Source organism: Rutidosis leptorrhynchoides, chromosome 1 (assembly GCF_046630445.1).
Source record: "Rutidosis leptorrhynchoides isolate AG116_Rl617_1_P2 chromosome 1, CSIRO_AGI_Rlap_v1, whole genome shotgun sequence".
Taxonomy (NCBI): Eukaryota; Viridiplantae; Streptophyta; class Magnoliopsida; order Asterales; family Asteraceae; genus Rutidosis; species Rutidosis leptorrhynchoides.
Genome location: NC_092333.1, coordinates 634444726 through 634463087, shown reverse-complemented (window position 1 = coordinate 634463087; position 18362 = coordinate 634444726). Strand labels below are relative to the sequence as shown.

General features: G+C 35.9%; 2 protein-coding genes across 2 annotated transcripts; one reads left to right on the top strand and one right to left on the bottom strand.

Annotated features, from left to right (window-relative positions):
• Positions 1–9558: 9558 nt before the first annotated feature.
• Positions 9559–14530, top strand: LOC139885664 (PWWP domain-containing protein 1-like). Its single transcript, XM_071869412.1, has 2 exons — positions 9559–10780; positions 12130–14530. Exons 1-2 carry the CDS (start codon positions 9703–9705, stop codon positions 14208–14210), a joined length of 3159 nt encoding a protein of 1052 aa, XP_071725513.1. The 5' UTR covers positions 9559–9702; the 3' UTR covers positions 14211–14530.
• A 455-nt stretch (positions 14531–14985) lies between these two features.
• LOC139849043 (parthenolide synthase-like) lies at positions 14986–16786 on the bottom strand. Its single transcript, XM_071838720.1, has 2 exons — positions 15866–16786; positions 14986–15573 (listed from the first exon to the last, which is right to left on the bottom strand). The coding sequence occupies exons 1-2, from the start codon at positions 16784–16786 to the stop codon at positions 14986–14988; spliced, it is 1509 nt and encodes a 502-aa protein (XP_071694821.1).
• Positions 16787–18362: the final 1576 nt, after the last annotated feature.

Here is an 18362-nt window from a genome sequence, read left to right as displayed (position 1 = left end):
CTATGACCATTTCTTTTACACTTGTTGCAAAATTTGGTGCAGAACCCCGAGTGATACTTTTCACACCTTTGGCATAGCAGCTTCTGATTGTTGTTGTTGTTGCGGTTGTTATTGTTGTTGGGATGATTGTTGTAGTTGCTGTTGTTATTGTTGTTGTTGTTGGGCTGTTTGTGGTAGTTGCGATTGATGTTGCGATTGTTGGGATAATTGTTGCGATTATTGTTGTAATTGCTGTTGTTGTTGTTGTATTGGTGATTCTTATCACCGTTTTCCTCCCACTTTCTTTTGACTTGCTTCACATTGGTCTCTTCATCAGTCTGTTCTTTAATTCTTTCCTCAATCTGGTTCACTAGTTTGTGAGCCATTCTACATGCCTGTTGTATGGAGGCGGGCTCGTGTGAACTTATATCTTCTTGGATTCTTTCCGGTAATCCTTTCACAAATGCGTCGATCTTCTCTTCCTCATCTTCGAACGCTCCCGGACACAATAGGCACAATTCTGTGAATCGTCTTTCGTACGTGGTAATATCAAATCCTTGGGTTCGTAACCCTCTAAGTTCTGTCTTGAGCTTATTGACCTCGGTTCTGGGACGGTACTTCTCGTTCATCAAGTGCTTGAATGCTGACCACGGTAGTGCGTACGCATCATCTTGTCCCACTTGCTCTAGATAGGTATTCCACCATGTTAACGCAGAACCTGTGAAGGTATGCGTAGCGTACTTCACTTTGTCCTCTTCAGTACACTTACTTATGGCAAACACCGATTCGACCTTCTCGGTCCACCGTTTCAATCCGATCAGTCCTTCGGTTCCATCAAATTCCAAAGGTTTGCAGGCAGTGAATTCTTTGTAGGTGCATCCTACATGATTTCCTGTACTGCTAGATCCAAGGTTATTGTTGATATGTAGCGCAGCCTGTACTGCGGCTATGTTTGAAGCTAGAAAAGTACGGAATTCCTCTTCGTTCATATTCACGGTGTGTCGAGTTGTCGGTGCCATTTCCCGTTAAGTTCATACTTAGTAGCTAATATACAATTCAACTACTACAATTCTATATGAAAAAATGATTATAATAATATTCCGCGTTCAAACTTTTACACAATATTTTACAAACTTACAATACCGCTTATTTTACATATAGAATGAAATATAGCACACAATAAATTTGATACAAGATGGTTGTGAAGATAATTCTAGCTAGTACACAAGTCGTTCAGCAAAGGCAATAAAGACACGTAATTCATACGTCCAGAAACAAGTCATGCATTCTGGTTTTACTAGGATTACTTCCCATCCTTGGTCTTGTGGAACATAACCGTTATGGCCGTTGATAAGACAGCGTGTTGTAACGTCGTCAAAGGGACGAGGGTTACGTAATGACCAACAGTCTCGTAATAACCTAAAAACCTCATTTCTTACCCCAATTACCGACTCCGTCACTTGTGGGAACATTTTGTTTAATAGTTATAGCCCGATGTTCTTGTTCTCACTTTGGTGAGAAGCGAACATTACTAATCCGTAAGCATAACATGCTTCTTTATGTTGCATGTTAGCCGCTTTTTCTAAATCACGAAGTCCAATATTCGGATATATTGAGTCAAAATAATTTCTTAACCCATTGCGTAAAATAGCATTTGGGTTCCCTGCAATATATGCGTCAAAGTAAACACATCGTAACTTATGGATTTCCCAATGTGATATCCCCCATCTTTCGAACGAAAGCCTTTTATAAACCAAGGCATTCTTGGAACGTTCTTCGAATGTCTTACAAACTGATCTCGCCTTAAATAGTTGTGCCGAAGAATTCTGACCGACTCTAGACAAGATTTCATCAATCATGTCTCCGGGTAGGTCTCTTAAAATATTGGGTTGTCTATCCATTTTGTGTTTTTATACTGTAAAATAGACAAGAGTTAGATTCATAAAAAAAATACTTATTAATACAAGCAATTTTTACATATATCATAAAGCATAAGCACACTATATTACATATATTACACCACACGAATACAACTATCTTATTCCGACTCGCTTGTTTCTTCTTCTTCGGTTTTGGTTCGTTTTGCCAAGTTTCTAGGGATATATGATGTTCCCCTAATACGAGCCGTCGTTTTCCACAACGGTTTAGAAAAACCTGGTGGTTTAGAGGTTCCAGGGTCATTGTTACAACTTAAGGGCTTCGGGGGTTGACGATACATATAAAGTTCATCGGGGTTGGAATTAGATTTCTCTATTTTTATGCCCTTTCCCTTATTATTTTCTTTTGCCTTTTTAAATTTAGTTGGGGTAATTTCTATAACATCATCGGAATTCTCGTCGGAATCCGATTCATCGGAGAATTGGTAATCCTCCCAATATTTTGCTTCCTTGGCGGAAACATCATTGACCATAATTAACCTTGGTCAGTTGGTTGAGGATTTTCTTTTACTTAACCGTTTTATTATTTCCCTCACCGGTTCTATTTCCTCCTCCGGTTCCTCCTCTTCCGGTTCTGATTCTTCTTCCGGTTCTGATTCTTCTTCTGGTTCTTCTTCGGGAACTTGTGAATCAGTCCAATATATATTCGACTCTTCGTTATTATTAGGTGAGTCAATGGAATTTGTGCTAGAGGTAGACATCTATCACACAATATCAAACATGTTAAGAGATTAATATATCACATAATATATACATGTTAATAATATATAGTTTCCAACAAAAATGTTAAGCAATCATTTTTAAAGAAAACACGGTCGAAGTCCAGACTCACTAATGCATCCTAACAAACTCAATAAGACACACTAATGCAAATTTTCTGGTTCTCTAAGACCAACGCTCGGATACCAACTGAAATGTCCCGTTCTTATTGATTAAAAACGTTCCATATTAATTGATTTCGTTGCGAGGTTTTGACCTCTATATGAGAAGTTTTCCAAAGACTGCATTCATTTTAAAACAAACCATAACCTTTATTTCATCAATAAAGGTTTAAAAAGCTTTACGTAGATTATCAAATAATGATAATCTAAAATATCCTGTTTACACACGACCATTACATAATGGTTTACAATACAAATATGTTACAAAAAAATAAGTTTCTTGAATGCAGTTTTTACACAATATCATACAAGCATGGACTCCAAATCTCGTCCTTATTTAAGTATGCGACAGCGGAAGCTCTTAATAATCACCTGAGAATAAACATGCTTAAAACGTCAACAAAAATGTTGGTGAGTTATAGGTTTAACCTATATATATCAAATCATAATAATAGACCACAAGATTTCATATTTCAATACACATCCCATACATAGAGATAAAAATCATTCATATGGTGAACACCTGGTAACCGACATTAACAAGATGCATATATAAGAATATCCCCATCATTCCGGGACACCCTTCGGATATGATATAAATTTCGAAGTACTAAAGCATCCGGTACTTTGGATGGGGTTTGTTAGGCCCAATAGATCTATCTTTAGGATTCGCGTCAATTAGGGTGTCTGTTCCCTAATTCTTAGATTACCAGACTTAATAAAAAGGGGCATATTCGATTTCGATAATTCAACCATAGAATGTAGTTTCACGTACTTGTGTCTATTTTGTAAATCATTTATAAAACCTGCATGTATTCTCATCCCAAAAATATTAGATTTTAAAAGTGAGACTATAACTCACTTTCACAGATTTTTACTTCGTCGGGAAGTAAGACTTGGCCACTGGTTGATTCACGAACCTATAACAATATATACATATATATCAAAGTATGTTCAAAATATATTTACAACACTTTTAATATATTTTGATGTTTTAAGTTTATTAAGTCAGCTGTCCTCGTTAGTAACCTTCAACTAGTTGTCCACAGTTAGATGTACAGAAATAAATCGATAAATATTATCTTGAATCAATCCACGACCCAGTGTATACGTATCTCAGTATTGATCACAACTCAAACTATATATATTTTGGAATCAACCTCAACCCTGTATAGCTAACTCCAACATTCACATATAGAGTGTCTATGGTTGTTCCGAAATATATATAGATGTGTCGACATGATAGGTCGAAACAGTGTATACGTGTCTATGGTATCTCAAGATTACATAATATACAATACAAGTTGATTAAGTTATGGTTGGAATAGATTTGTTACCAATTTTCACGTAGCTAAAATGAGAAAAATTATCCAATCTTGTTTTACCCATAACTTCTTCATTTTAAATCCGTTTTGAGTGAATCAAATTGCTATGGTTTCATATTGAACTGTATTTTATGAATCTAAACAGAAAAAGTATAGTTTTATAGTCAGAAAAATAAGTTACAAGTCATTTTTGTAAAGGTAGTCATTTCAGTCGAAAGAACGACGTCTAGATGACCATTTTAGAAAACATACTTCCACTTTGAGTTTAACCATAATTTTTGGATATAGTTTCATGTTCATAATAAAAATCATTTTCTCAGAATAACAACTTTTAAATCAAAGTTTATCATAGTTTTTAATTAACTAACCCAAAACAGCCCGCGGTGTTACTACGACGGCGTAAATCCGGTTTTACGGTGTTTTTCGTGTTTCCAGGTTTTAAATCATTAAGTTAACATATCATATAGATATAGAACATGTGTTTAGTTGATTTTAAAAGTCAAGTTAGAAGGATTAACTTTTATTTGCGAACAAGTTTAGAATTAACTAAACTATGTTCTAGTGATTACAAGTTTAAACCTTCGAATAAGATAGCTTTATATGTATGAATCGAATGATGTTATGAAAATCATTACTACCTCAAGTTCTTTGGATAAACATACTGGAAATGAGAAAAATAGATCTAGCTTCAAAGGATCCTTGGATGGCTTGAAAGTTCTTGAAGCAGAATCATGACACGAAAACAATTTCAAGTAAGATTTCCACTCGAAATAAGATTGTTATAGTTATAGAAATTGAATTAAAGTTTGAATATGATTATTACCTTGTATTATAAATATAACCTACTGTAAGTAACAAAGGTTTCTTGATCTTGGATGATTACTTGGAATGGATTTAGAAAACTTGGAAGTAAACTTGCAATCTTGGAAGTATTCTTGATTTTATGAAACTAGAACTTTTGGAATTTATGAAGAACACTTAGAACTTGAAGATAGAACTTGAGAGAGATCAATTAGATGAAGAAAATTGAAGAATGAAAGTGTTTGTAGGTGTTTTTGGTCGTTGGTGTATGGATTAGATATAAAGGATATGTAATTTTGTTTTCATGTAAATAAGTCATGAATGATTACTCATATTTTTGTAATTTTATGAGATATTTCATGCTAGTTGCCAAATGATGGTTCCCACATGTGTTAGGTGACTCACATGGGCTGCTAAGAGCTGATCATTGGAGTGTATATACCAATAGTACATACATCTAAAAGCTGTGTATTGTACGAGTACGAATACGGGTGCATACGAGTAGAATTGTTGATGAAACTGAACGAGGATGTAATTGTAAGAATTTTTGTTTAGTAGAAGTATTTTGATAAGTGTCTTGAAGTCTTTAAAAAGTGTATGAATACATATTAAAACACTACATGTATATACATTTTAACTGAGTCGTTAAGTCATCGTTAGTCGTTACATGTAAATGTTGTTTTGAAACCTTTAGGTTAACGATCTTGTTGAATGTTGTTAACCCATTGTTTATTATAACAAATGAGATGTTAAATTGTTATATTATCATGATATTATGATATATAATATATCTTAGTATGATATATATACAGTTAAATGTCGTTACAACGATAATCGTTACATATATGTCTCGTTTCGAAATCATTAAGTTAGTAGTCTTATTTTTACATATGTATTTCATTGTTAATACACTTAATAATATATTTACTTATCATTTAACATAATTAACCAAGTGTATCAATATCTTAATATGATTCATATGTACCTAGTAAGACGTTGTTATAACGATAATCGTTATATATATCGTTTTCGAGTTTCTTAAATTAATAGTCTCATTTTTATGTATATAACTCATTGTTAAAATACCTAATGAGATACATACTTATAATAAAATCATGTTAACTATATATATAACCATATATATGTCATCGTATAGTTTTTACAAGTTTTAACGTTCGTGAATCACCGGTCAACTTAGGTGGTCAATTGTCTATATGAAACATATTTCAATTAATCAAGTCTTAACAAGTTTGATTGCGTAACATGTTGGAAACACTTAATCATGTAAATAACAATTTCATTTAATATATATATAAACATGGAAAAGTTCGGGTCACTACAGTTTGTTCATATAAGTTAATGCCCGAACTCCTTGAGGTAAGTCAAAAAGATTCGCTAATTCTAAAAGGGAATTAAATAAATGAGCATCATACGAAGATAATAAAGTGCCACTCCTCTCATATTCTTATCTAACGGAATTGAAATCACCAAAAACGAGAAAGGTTCCCACGTTGTAACAACCCGGTTTTTTACGTTAACTTTTCGTTAATTACTTAACGCCCATTACTAAAATTCTCATGATTTTCTATGCTAATTTTTTTAGAACATTTTATGAATATGTTTTAATATGTGTTACATATTACTTGATTTCATACTTTGGTTTAGAAGTATGCGAGAAACTTAGAAAACGCTATATACCGTTACGGTTAGTGAAAACCAGAAAAACGCCTTTTAAGAAATCGAAACGTATAATTATTAACTTTTAATAATTATTTTATATAATTATTGAGTTTTAGGATTCCTTTTAAATATTTAGGACTACCTAATTTAGAACCCGAGAAAATTAATTAAAACGTTCGGTTAACGTTCTAGTTTTCGGTTTCGATCGACGACACTTAATGGGCTTACTTATAAAACTTAATTAGGAAAAAAATGGGTCCATGGACTCCATCTTTGACTCTTATGGCCGAAATCACTCTCTCTCCTTGTGATCCATTAGTTAACTTTGTAGAGTTAAATGATTACAATTCGGATCCGACGACCATGGGTTTGAGAAGAGATTATGTTGTGGAACGAGACTAAAGCCCTTGAACGGATGCTTTATATGAAGGAAACCTAACCCAGCTGACTGGAAATCCCAAGATCTGGGTTCAATAGGACAACCTAATCGTATAAAATGTGAGTAGTGTATATGTTTATAAATATTTGATGTTTTAGTTGGGTCCAATTTGTAACAAGAGTCACAAAACATATTTGTTTATTTAAATTGGAACTCATTAGGACTGCTTAATGAGGTACGTTAGATTTCATATAACTGTTAAATATCCGTGTGAGGCACGAAAGAGGTTTCCTCACCATGAAGAAACCCCTTAGACATATATACTCTGTATTTGTTTTAGTTTCCATTTTTGGAAACCTCTTTACGTAAACACACCCTAGGTCCATAACCCTAATTCTCTAGATCTCGTTTTATTGTTCAAATCAAGTTGTGTTATTTGTTATCAATGACTTCATGGTCATTACAAGGTATTTTACATGTCAATTTCGTACCTTAATCTGTGTTTAATTTAGGTTTTATCAAAGTTTCATATCAAATGGGTTTTTATCAAATATTGATTTAAAAGTGTTGTTTGTGTCAAATTGGCATTGGTAAATGTTTGCACATGAGTTATGTATGTTTCCTAAGTGATTTTTAGTGTCAAAACAGTGCAAAAACGAGATTTGAGGCTTAAAATCATGAAAACATCGACCTGGTATTTATGAACATCATCCGTACGGATACAGGGCGCATCCGTACGGGTATGGGTTGTATCTAGAACATTTTGGGTGTAACCGTACGGATACAGATGTATCCGTACGGTTGCAGATGCACCCGTGCGGTTGCAGGTTGTCAGCATTTTGTGAAACTTGTTTTGGTCGTAGCTTTCAAACTGTAACTCTGTTTTTGATGAATCAAATATCATTGGAAACGTAATGAGGTATACTTTCCAATGGTAAGGTTTTAAAACAAAAAATCAGATTTTATTCGGGGTTAAAAAGATATGATAGCTTGTATGCTTCGTTTTACACGCGTACGAGGGTTGTTTTCGTATGGACAATTATGTAGCCTTGTCACATAATTAATGTAGAGTTATATGACGTGGTTTATAGTATGAATTGATGATTAGCATTGATTGGAGAAGTATACTAACTCATTATATGATATTCTCAGGTGATAAAGGAATGGAGAAGACTTAGTAACATTAGACCACTGAGTTCTTGTTGGTAATCGGCAAGTGGCACTATCCGTATGGATATTGGTAGTTAGTTACAATTGTAGTTACTACCCATTGTTATGCTAGTAAATATTATGATTATCTATGTATGCATGTTAATTACTCTTGTAATTATAAGTAGTATGTGATACTGTTGTTATCAGGTTGCTCGATTAGATTGAATCTATAGCATGCCTGATTAGGGTACACTGCGATTATTATTGATGTTACCTACCGTGAGGTTGTAGGTGGTTTATGTGCACATGTGGGAACTGTCCGTGTATAGAAGGGACAGAAGAGGTCAACCGTGTATAGAAGGGTTGGGCTCATTGGTTATTGTAATGACAGTATATTGCAATTGACGTATGTAAACGTCAGGAGATGTATACCGTGTGACAATAACGAGGGCTATCAATATTGCTCTATCTTGATCATCTAGTAGTTGTAGACTTGGCAGAGTCAACGATCTTCTTGTATTTATAGCCGCTAGTGCTATGTATAGCCGTTAGTGCTATGTATAGCCGTTAGTGCTATGAGAGTGAATAGTTGTGTAGAGCTATTGATAGCATTATTGAATAGCCGTGTAGAGCTATTGATACCCTTATTGTATAGCTATGTAAGGCTATGTTAGTGTAGTGCCTTTGGTGCCTTTAGTAAATAGCTTGTTGATGCTATTGCTGCTTTGTTAGCTGGATCGCTGCCTAGCTTTTTATGTTACAGATGTGTAATGCTATACTATATGATAGATGTGTAACGCTATGTCCACATGTCCGTGACCATATGCATGATCTCCAAAAGCTAGGATTGGTACTTGATAATAATATCTGTTAGGATATCTCATTCACTTAGCGTTTTGCTAATGCCCCACATTTTCTCTCCTGCAGGTTATATTGTTTGCATGCTAGGGATGGAAGAAGATAGTCGCACTTTGATTATGTTTGACACACTGAAAAACTCTAATGTTTAATATAACTATGTATAACTGTTTTGAAATGTAACACCAGTTTTATTGTAATATATAAATGTTATATGCTTTAAATACTTTCGATGTGATTTTTTTTTAAAAAGTACGGTGTTACAAAATTTGGTGTGCTTGAGATGAAACAGGGATCTGGAAAAATAAGAAGAATATGATGTTTCATAAAAGAAAAAAATTAGATAATTTTAAAAGAAAATGATGAAACATAAAAATTAACAACCAAGTGACCGAAGGACTACAATTGAAAAAATATACAATTCAATGAAATATCAATGCAAAATTAGAAGTTCAGGGAGTACGCGTGAAAAATGGGGTAAACCACAGGGACGACCAGCGTAATTACTACTCGTATTATCCGCGTTCACGGAATACGGCCTTCGGTAGCCAAAACTAATCATAAACTCTTGTTAGGGTTTCGACCTGTGAATACACGCCCATACAGACACATCGGTGTTCAAGGTATGATTCCATGAGTTCAACCTCATTTCTAGTTATATCATCATATCCATTTCAATTATCTAGGGCTCGTTTAGTTTCCGCGTAATTATGGTTAGCGGTTCTGATATAGAATCCGATAGAACAAACCCTAGCTCTCAATCAGAACCTGTTATTGATGCTAGTAGCTCAGAAGCTAAACTAGATTTTGAATCTATAAATTCAGTTAGTCCTTCAGATAACTCTACAGTTGTGCCGGGTGCCGAGACTGTAGACGGTACTGATATTGAAAGCGATAGTGTTTTAGTTGAAGGAAATGGTAGTGATGTAAATATTAGGAAATCTAAGGGTTTGAAAAAATTAGATGTGGTTAGAAATAGGAAAAATGATAGTGTAAAGAAAGGGCAAAGGAAAACAGAAATGAAATCGAAAGTATCGGGCCCGGTGAATGCGATTTCAACGTTTGATGAGTTTGCTGGAAATGGAAGTGTGGTTGTTGAGGATGGATCGAGTAGGTCGCCGAATGAGGTGTCGCGTGGGCATGGGTTTGAAGTAGGGGATATGGTTTGGGGGAAAGTGAAATCTCATCCTTGGTGGCCTGGTCATATTTTCAGTGAAGAATTTGCGACTCCTTCGGTGCGAAGATCGAAGAGGGATGGTCTTTTGTTGGTTGCATTTTTCGGGGATAGTAGTTACGGGTGGTTTGATCCTTCGGAACTTATTCCGTTTGATGTTAATTTTGCTGAAAAGTCTCGTCAGACGAGTTCAAAAACGTTTGTTAGGGCTGTGGAAGAAGCAGTGGACGAGGTGAGTAGGAGGAGTGCGCTCGGGTTGTCTTGTATGTGTAGGAGTGAACAGAATTTTACAAAGACTGATGTGGAAGGATACTTTTCTGTTGACGTGGCAGATTATGAACCTGGATCTGTGTACTCAATTGATGCGATTGGTAAAGCTAGGGACGGTTTTCAGCCCGCTTCAGCTCTTGATTTTGTGCTGCAGCTGGCTTTGGAACCTACAAGCACTAAGCATGATAGTATTGATTTTATAAAGAACAAGGCTAATGTCATTTCTTACAGAAGGGCAGTGTATGAGGAATTCGATGAGACGTATTCACAGGCATTTGGTCATGATCCTGTTCAACCTTCACCTGAATCTGTTTTAGAATCGGCCCGAAAAATACCATCTAAAGGTATTGATACTTTGATACATGTATTATATAAGTTTTACACATGGGATTTTCTTTCTCATGTACTTGGTTTATTCTCAGTTTATTGCAACTTACTGATAATTCACTACTAATGTTATATGTTTTCTTGATCTGAAAAGTGAAGACTGATACCGGTATATTGATCAAATGATGTTTGTTGTTTGTTTTTAGTTTCTTAAATTATTATGCTTTTTTTTTTTTTTTTACGAGGAACCCCCCTAGCGACGAGCCATAATGGCTCCCCTCTAGTTGGTAAACCCCGGGTAAACGGCAAGCCAGGCCTCCACCGCTACCAGGCAAAGCATCCTCTAGTCAATCAGTCACTAAATGGAGCTCGCCCCAAGGTATTTGCCTTGAAGGGAATCGAACCCGTGACCTCTTGCTTCATTGGAAGTCCTGGTGGCCACCCAGGCTCTGTAGTATGTTTTGGATAAACACCTGCTCTAATGAAGGAAATTAGGAGTTAAGATTTTATATTCTCAGTCTGCTTGACATGGATTGATATTCGTTTAAAGATGATGGTAGGGCATGTAGCTCAACTATGTGTAGCAATTGTCGTTGCACTTTATCAGAATGCTTAAAGTATAACCAACAGTTTTGATAGTATATATAGGCTTCCTGAGATTTGGAAAATAGAGTTGTATCTAGTCTCTTATGCAATATGACAGCTATTTTTAAAGGTATTTGGTTAGGTGTATCATATATGAAGTTTGATGTCTGGTTGAGCCTATCCTCCATTTATATAGTCTATCGTGAATTTCATGTTTGATAGATGTGTTTTTTTCAACTTTGATTTTATATACAGAGGTACAAATAGGTGCTAAATTAAGTTGCTATTATCAATTCAAGTGTAGTACTGATCAAAATTTTGGATACAGAAAACAGACAAGAGTTTATGTTTCATGTTTTGCCTTGTCATATATGCTCTTACACAAAGTATTCGGGTGTATTATAAATTTGAAGAGACGGCCCTTTTTTGTATGGGCTTTCCGTCATTCTTCCTTGTTTATCACTGACCTGGGTAAATTATTAAGGGACAAGATGATTGTAATTTCAAGGATAGGGTTGACATTCCTTTGGTAGTTTGGTTTCTTCTTTCTTTATATTGTTTTTCCACGCTCTGTTTTACCAAAAATTTGGAAATGAAATTCTTTATGAATTCTTATTACCATACAAAACACCTCATTAGGGGTCAAAGATTATAATGTCTAACCATGTTCATGTAGCGTGTTTACTGCTATTTTTTCAGTTGATTGATTTTGATCATTCTTTTTTTAAACCTCTCCCATGGTTCAATTGATCCGCCTTACATAGCTGACGTTTTTTAACAGCTCCATTGAGTGGGCGACAGGTATTTGCTGACACTTCAGGTAAAGGAAAGAGCTCTGCAAAATCTAATAAGCCGAAAGACAATACTAAGAAAGATAAGTATCTCTTTAAACGGAGAGATGATAAAGAAGTAGCACGCCAAAAGGAGAAAGGCAAAGCAAAACAGCTTGCTCATGTTGAAGATGGTGGGGCCCTTGCTACTGGTGACTATGCGTTGCAAAAGAGAGTCTTTTTAACAGTTGACGATTTAGCTTCAAAAGATTCAACAGGGACAGGTGCTAGTATCGAAAACACGCCCATTATCTTGGAATTTGGAGACCCCGGTTTTCAGACTATCAAGAACAAGGTTGATGATGATGATGATGATGATGACAAGAAGATTGTTTCACAAATGGAGGACAGAACAAGTGATGACTCAGTAGATGACAACACTTCAATTGATAAAAAGGCTTCTACCCAAAACGACATCCCAAGTTCTGGACCCCATAAAACTGTTGGCTCTATAAATGAACCAAAAAAAGTGAAGGTGTCTAAACGTCCCATTGGAGAGGTGGGCCCCGGTAAACCTGTATTGTCTGAGAAGAAAAAGAAGAGAAAGATAGAGCATTTGGTTTCCGATTTGGATAAAGAAAAAGTTTCAGATAAAAAACCCGTTCAATCTGAAGATCCGCATGGAACCGAAACTGAGCTTCCACGGGTACTCGGGGATTTGTATACACTCGCTCGTGATCCTTTGCAAGCTATCAAGAAAGTTAAGGTTGTTAAGACAAGGCGGGTTTTTATGAAATTTAGGTCACTTGTGTTTCAGAAAAGTTTAAACTTGTCCCCGAAAGCTGATGATGAGGGAAATGATACCCATTCTGGTAAACCTTCTGAGAATGGGTTAGGATTGAAACCTATAAAACCGCAAGCCAGTTTTTTAGGGAGACCCGATGATCCGACTAAAGGAGGGCGTAAGCGGGGACCATCTGACCGCCAGGAAGAAATGGCTGCAAGAAAGAAGAAAAAGGTTGTTGATATTAAAAATCTAACCAAAGATAAGAAGCTAATTAAGAGAACCGATGAACCGCCTGCACGAGACGTCAAACAATCCGTTCCTCTGAAGAAGGTGGGGCCCGAGCTTGTGAAGAAAACAGAACACCGAGCAACAGAACGGCAACCAACTATGTTAATGATAAAGTTCCCGCAAGGTGGATCGTTACCGTCCCATAATGAACTGAAGGCAAGGTTCGCACGTTTTGGACCAATGGATCATTCAGCTACTCGTATATTTTGGAAAACATTCACTTGTCGGGTGGTTTATCGTAACAAGGCCAGTGCCCAGTCAGCGTATAGATTCGTGGTCGAAAGTAGTAGCTTATTTGGAAACAGAGATGTAAAGTGCATCCTTAAGGATGTTGGCAATGCGGGGCCCACTGAGTCTGAACCAGCATCTAAAATCCCAAAAGAAGACTATTCGGCCACGGAAGACAGACTGCCGCCGCCAGCTGTTGTTCCCGCAACTCCTGTACAGTTGAAATCGATTCTGAAGAAATCAGGCGGTGATGAGTCAGCAGGTAATGGCGGTAGGGGTCGAGTAAAATTCATGTTGGGTGGTGAAGAAACTCAAATGAAGAGCAACATCGAAAACAAGAATGGTGCATCTTCTTTTTCTTCTACTAATACTCATGCAACAATGGATATTAATAGTAAGAATATTCAAAAAGCTGTTCAGCAGTCATCTTCTAATGCAACATTGCCTCTTCTTCCACTTCCTAATTCTAGTTTGGTTACTACTAGACCACAACAACCACCAAATTCTATGCAATATGGGACACCACTGGCACCACCACCACTACTACCACCGCCACCACCACGATCTTTAAATTTTGGAAGTGATGTGGCAAAACCAACACCAACGCCGCCCCGTCGGCCGCCCCCTGGGAACTTTGTTCATAACTTGCAACGACCGAATATTAGTCCTCCAACCACAACACCCAAAGTGGATATTTCACAAGAAATGTTAAGCCTTTTGACAAAGTGCAATGAAGTTGTTTGTAATCTGACTAATATAATGGGCTATGTGCCATACCATCCTCTTTAAACACATATTAAAGAATACAAGTGGAGTAACCAAAACGATCAAGGTTGATATTAAAACGATGAATTCAGAGGTGTTGCAATTGGGAAAAACGAGTAGAGGCAAGTTAAGAATGGAGTATAGAACAAACATGGGAAAGGAAAAACAATGTACTCTTTCCATAGTTGTTGCATCTTCTTTTTGTTTTATCTTGGTGCCTCATGTATGGCATTTTATATTTGTCAATTTTGGATGGTTTAAGTTGTATTTCGATTGCCCATAGCTTGTATAAACTATTAACTAGAAAACTTCATATGGGCATGACTATGTCTTCTTTTGTTTTAGATCTATATCTAACAAATAATTGCGGTGAACGATTGACAATCGAAGAGGATTTATAATTCATCGAACCAAAAGACAAGATATGGGTCACAAAACTTGAGCAATTTTTTTAGAACTTTTTAACGATAACCTTACGTTAAAATAAATGTAAAATTTTATCGTAAATGTGCATAAATTTATTGTAATCGTAAATTGTAAATAGTGCTTATATGATAACTTTAAATTGGTGATTATTAAAAGTACAAAATATTTATTCACAATAACGACAATTTTAAAGGCCGTTGCTATTTTTTTTTTATTTTACGGAAAAAACATAACATAAATTAAAATAGATCCAAAGATCTAAAGTGATACAATTGATTGTGTATTTATTTAACAATTGATTGTGTATCTGTTTGAATTCATCTTTTATAATTAAAGAAGTGTAATCTTTGGAGTCCAAGTGATACTAATCTCCTCAAGTATATTTGATGGGTACAAGGTAAAGCGGAAATTTCTTGCGGACAATCAAAGAACCCTCTTCTTCCATATTCAAATCGCCATTCATCGCTTCGTTAGGCTGTTTCCAATCATACGAGTAAAGAAGATTCGCTATCACGAGCTCTATAGTTGCAGGAGCAGTGTTCATTGCTGGACACGACCTTCTTCCCCCTCCAAACGGTGCCATTTCAAACCCAACATCAAAATTCTCAAACCTTTCTGGATAAAACTCATTTGCATTGTCACCCCAAATGTTTGGATCTCTTCCTATACCCCATACGTTAACTAAAGCGCTCGTATCTTGTAAGACATCATAACCACCAATTTGACAATGACTTAAGCATTGATGTGGGATCAACAATGGGGCAGGTGGGTGAAGTCTCAATGTCTCTTTTACTACCATCTTTAAGTATGCCATTTTTGTAATGTCGAGTTCTTGTTTTCTTCCTACGTGATTACGGATTTCACTTTGTAAGTTTTTCATGACTCTAGTGTTTCTAATGATCTCAGACATTGCCCATACTAGCGTTGTGACCGTTGTGTCAACTCCTCCAGTAACTACATTCTGTAAAGTTTCCATTTTACATTAATAACGACTTAACGAGCTTTATTATAACCAACCTTATTATGTTAAAAAGTTCAATCAAACTTGTAAAATAAAATTATCCAAGGTAACTAACTTTGTAAACTTCTACTGTACTTAATATAATGTTCGTTTGTTACTAGGAAAAGTTTAATGATTTTCCTGCCATGAAATAAGTTGGTTATCTAACAACACAACCTTATTAAACTTCAGAATTAAATGTAATTAGCTACTTCTATAATTTTAAGACTATGAAAAAAGACTAGTTAGTTACCATTATAAGTGCTTTCATGCCTTCTTTAGTTAACCGATAACCAGAAGCATTCTCTTTGAAGGATAACTCAATTATAGCATGAACAAAATCTTTATCATCATCACTTAGTTCTTCAATGGATTGTTTGTGATGGTCTTCAAGGATCGTCTCGATGTAGGCATCAATGTTAGCAAAACTCTTCTCAAGCTTGCCATCAAATCCACTAATTCGGTCGATAAATGGACCTAACCATGGGAAAAAATCGCCAAGTGATCCACCCAACATGTCTTGAACATCATCAACAATCTCTTCCCATGAGGGACCATTAGCCGGTTGTTGTCTATGGTTCTTACCAACTGCCACCGTGCAAACCACTGTTTTTATTGTTGTTAAAAACAACTCATTTAGGTTTACCGGTTTGTTTATTGGAGACAATGATAAAAAATGAATCATGCTCCTGATCTCTGTTATTAAGACATTGTTAAACAATCTAGCTCTCTTGGGACCTAGGAATTCGGAGACCAATATCTTGCGCATCTCCTTGGTATGTTTACTTTGAGGTGCGAAGGCGATGTCAACATAATTGTATGTTAGTCGCTTTGTGGCCTTAGAAATTGGCCGAGAACAAAATATGTGATCATGAGTTTTGAATATTTGTTTGGCCATGGAAGGTGAAGAAATGATTATAAAAGGTTTTGAACCCATATGGATTAACATAGCAGGGCCATATATTTTGGAAAGTTGCCAAAGAGCTTGATGACGGGGTTTGGTTAGTATTTGATGCAAGTTCCCGATTATGGGAAGTTTTGAAGGGCTAGGAGGAGGCTTATAACGACCTGTCGTGATCGATCTTTTTGTCAATTTTAGAGTATACAGAAAGATGCACAACATGAAGCTTGTAAGAAGCCATGAATACGAAGAGAAGATAGTGAAGATTTCCATATGATTGTGAGGTACTAGCCTATGCTAGCATGTTTATTTATATTACCATTTTGTCTTCCTACACTACTAGCTACCAGTTGCGGCGGAACTAGGATTTTTTGTTAGTGATTTTAGTGTTATCCAACATGCATTTTAGTTAGTTGCGATTTACTTGAATGCAAGGGTTAGCTAGTTTTACTTAACAATGGGTTCGGAGAGTGTGGAGTACACACCCGTAAGAGTTGGCTACTAATTGATGTGCAATTGCAGGGTCAAGGGGGCTGCGCCCCCTTGCGGAAAGTGTATTCAGGCAAGGGTTATAACAGTTTTTCCCGCCCATTTATGAAGGGTTACATCCTTTCAAATTATAACCGTTTCATATACAGTTTTAGATATCCGTTTTTGACACATTCTGCATTCATACTGACATAAAACACACGCATATTCTCAGATAATTTGATCAGTGATTTCATTGCCAAAAACACTGATTGCGTTCTTGTCTTACCCTATAAAGATTTGGTGCAACCGAGACAATCGTTGGGTCGAAATACTTTATAGAGAAAGTGAACACACGATTCAAGAACGAATTCAGACAGCCAATTCATACCCATTTTCTAACATTTTTTTTCACCGGGGGCAAAAAAATTTAAAACCGCAGCAATGTTTTTGGACAAAATATGGAGGTTTTGGGGCAAAAAATTGAGGTTTTTGGGCAAATTATGAAGGTTTTTGAGCAATAGTTGAAGGTTTTTGAGCAAAATTTGAAGATTTTTGGACAACAGTTGGAGAATTTTTAGCAAAATTCAAAGGTTTTGGGGCAAAATAAGTAGGTTTTGGGGTAAAATAAGTAGTTTTTGGGGCAAACTATGTTGGTTTTAGGGAATAAAAATCCACCGGGGACAAAGTCGAAAAACCCAAAATTTTAACACTGAAAAAAAAATCCACCGGGGGCGGGCGCCCTCCCCCCTTGCCCCCATGTATTTTCGCCACTGCTAGCTATGCTTTATGGTGCTGTATAACACTGTCAAATGTATATATTAATGTACGAATCACTCCTCACTTATAACAAAGTCTTTAGGTGGGGATACTTTTTTTTTTCTTCCGAAAAAACTAATACTCATATAGAAACGAGGTCGTTTTCAGAAGAAAAACGCTCTCAACAAGGAATAAAAAAAAGACGGGGAAGCAGGAGCTTGTACCACTTGTATGTATTGATTAGATGGAAATAGTTTTTGTTGTTTGATGAAAGATTTCTTAGAATCTTAATCTTGATTTTGTATTCATGGTTTGTTTCTAATGTCATTATAGCACCGAGAAGTGTGCCATACTCTTAGCTTAAAAATTAGACAATAAACAAATACGATGAATCTTTTGAAGATCTCAAAAAACTAGTTTTTCTTACCTCAGAAAAAGATACTTCATAGCATGCCCTACATTTTTCTCATTAAATCGCAAACTTCAGTGTTGCAAGTGAGAATCTACTTCTGCAATTCAATGTATCAAACCCTTTCTAAAAGCAGGCCGGTTAGGGTTTCTAAAATCTTTCTAATTAATCAATATGTCATAATATATATTAGGTTGGTCAAAGTAATCAGTA

Bases quoted from the DNA above. Each gene is read 5' to 3' on its own strand.
- LOC139885664 (XM_071869412.1), top strand. From the start codon at position 9,703: ATGGTTAGCGGTTCTGATATAGAATCCGATAGAACAAACCCTAGCTCT. The intron at 10,781-12,129 runs GTATTGATACTT...GTTTTTTAACAG, and splicing joins CCGAAAAATACCATCTAAAG to CTCCATTGAGTGGGCGACAG.
- LOC139849043 (XM_071838720.1), bottom strand. From the start codon at position 16,786: ATGGAAATCTTCACTATCTTCTCTTCGTATTCATGGCTTCTTACAAGC. The intron at 15,574-15,865 runs GTAACTAACTAG...GAAACTTTACAG, and splicing joins GCATGAAAGCACTTATAATG to AATGTAGTTACTGGAGGAGT.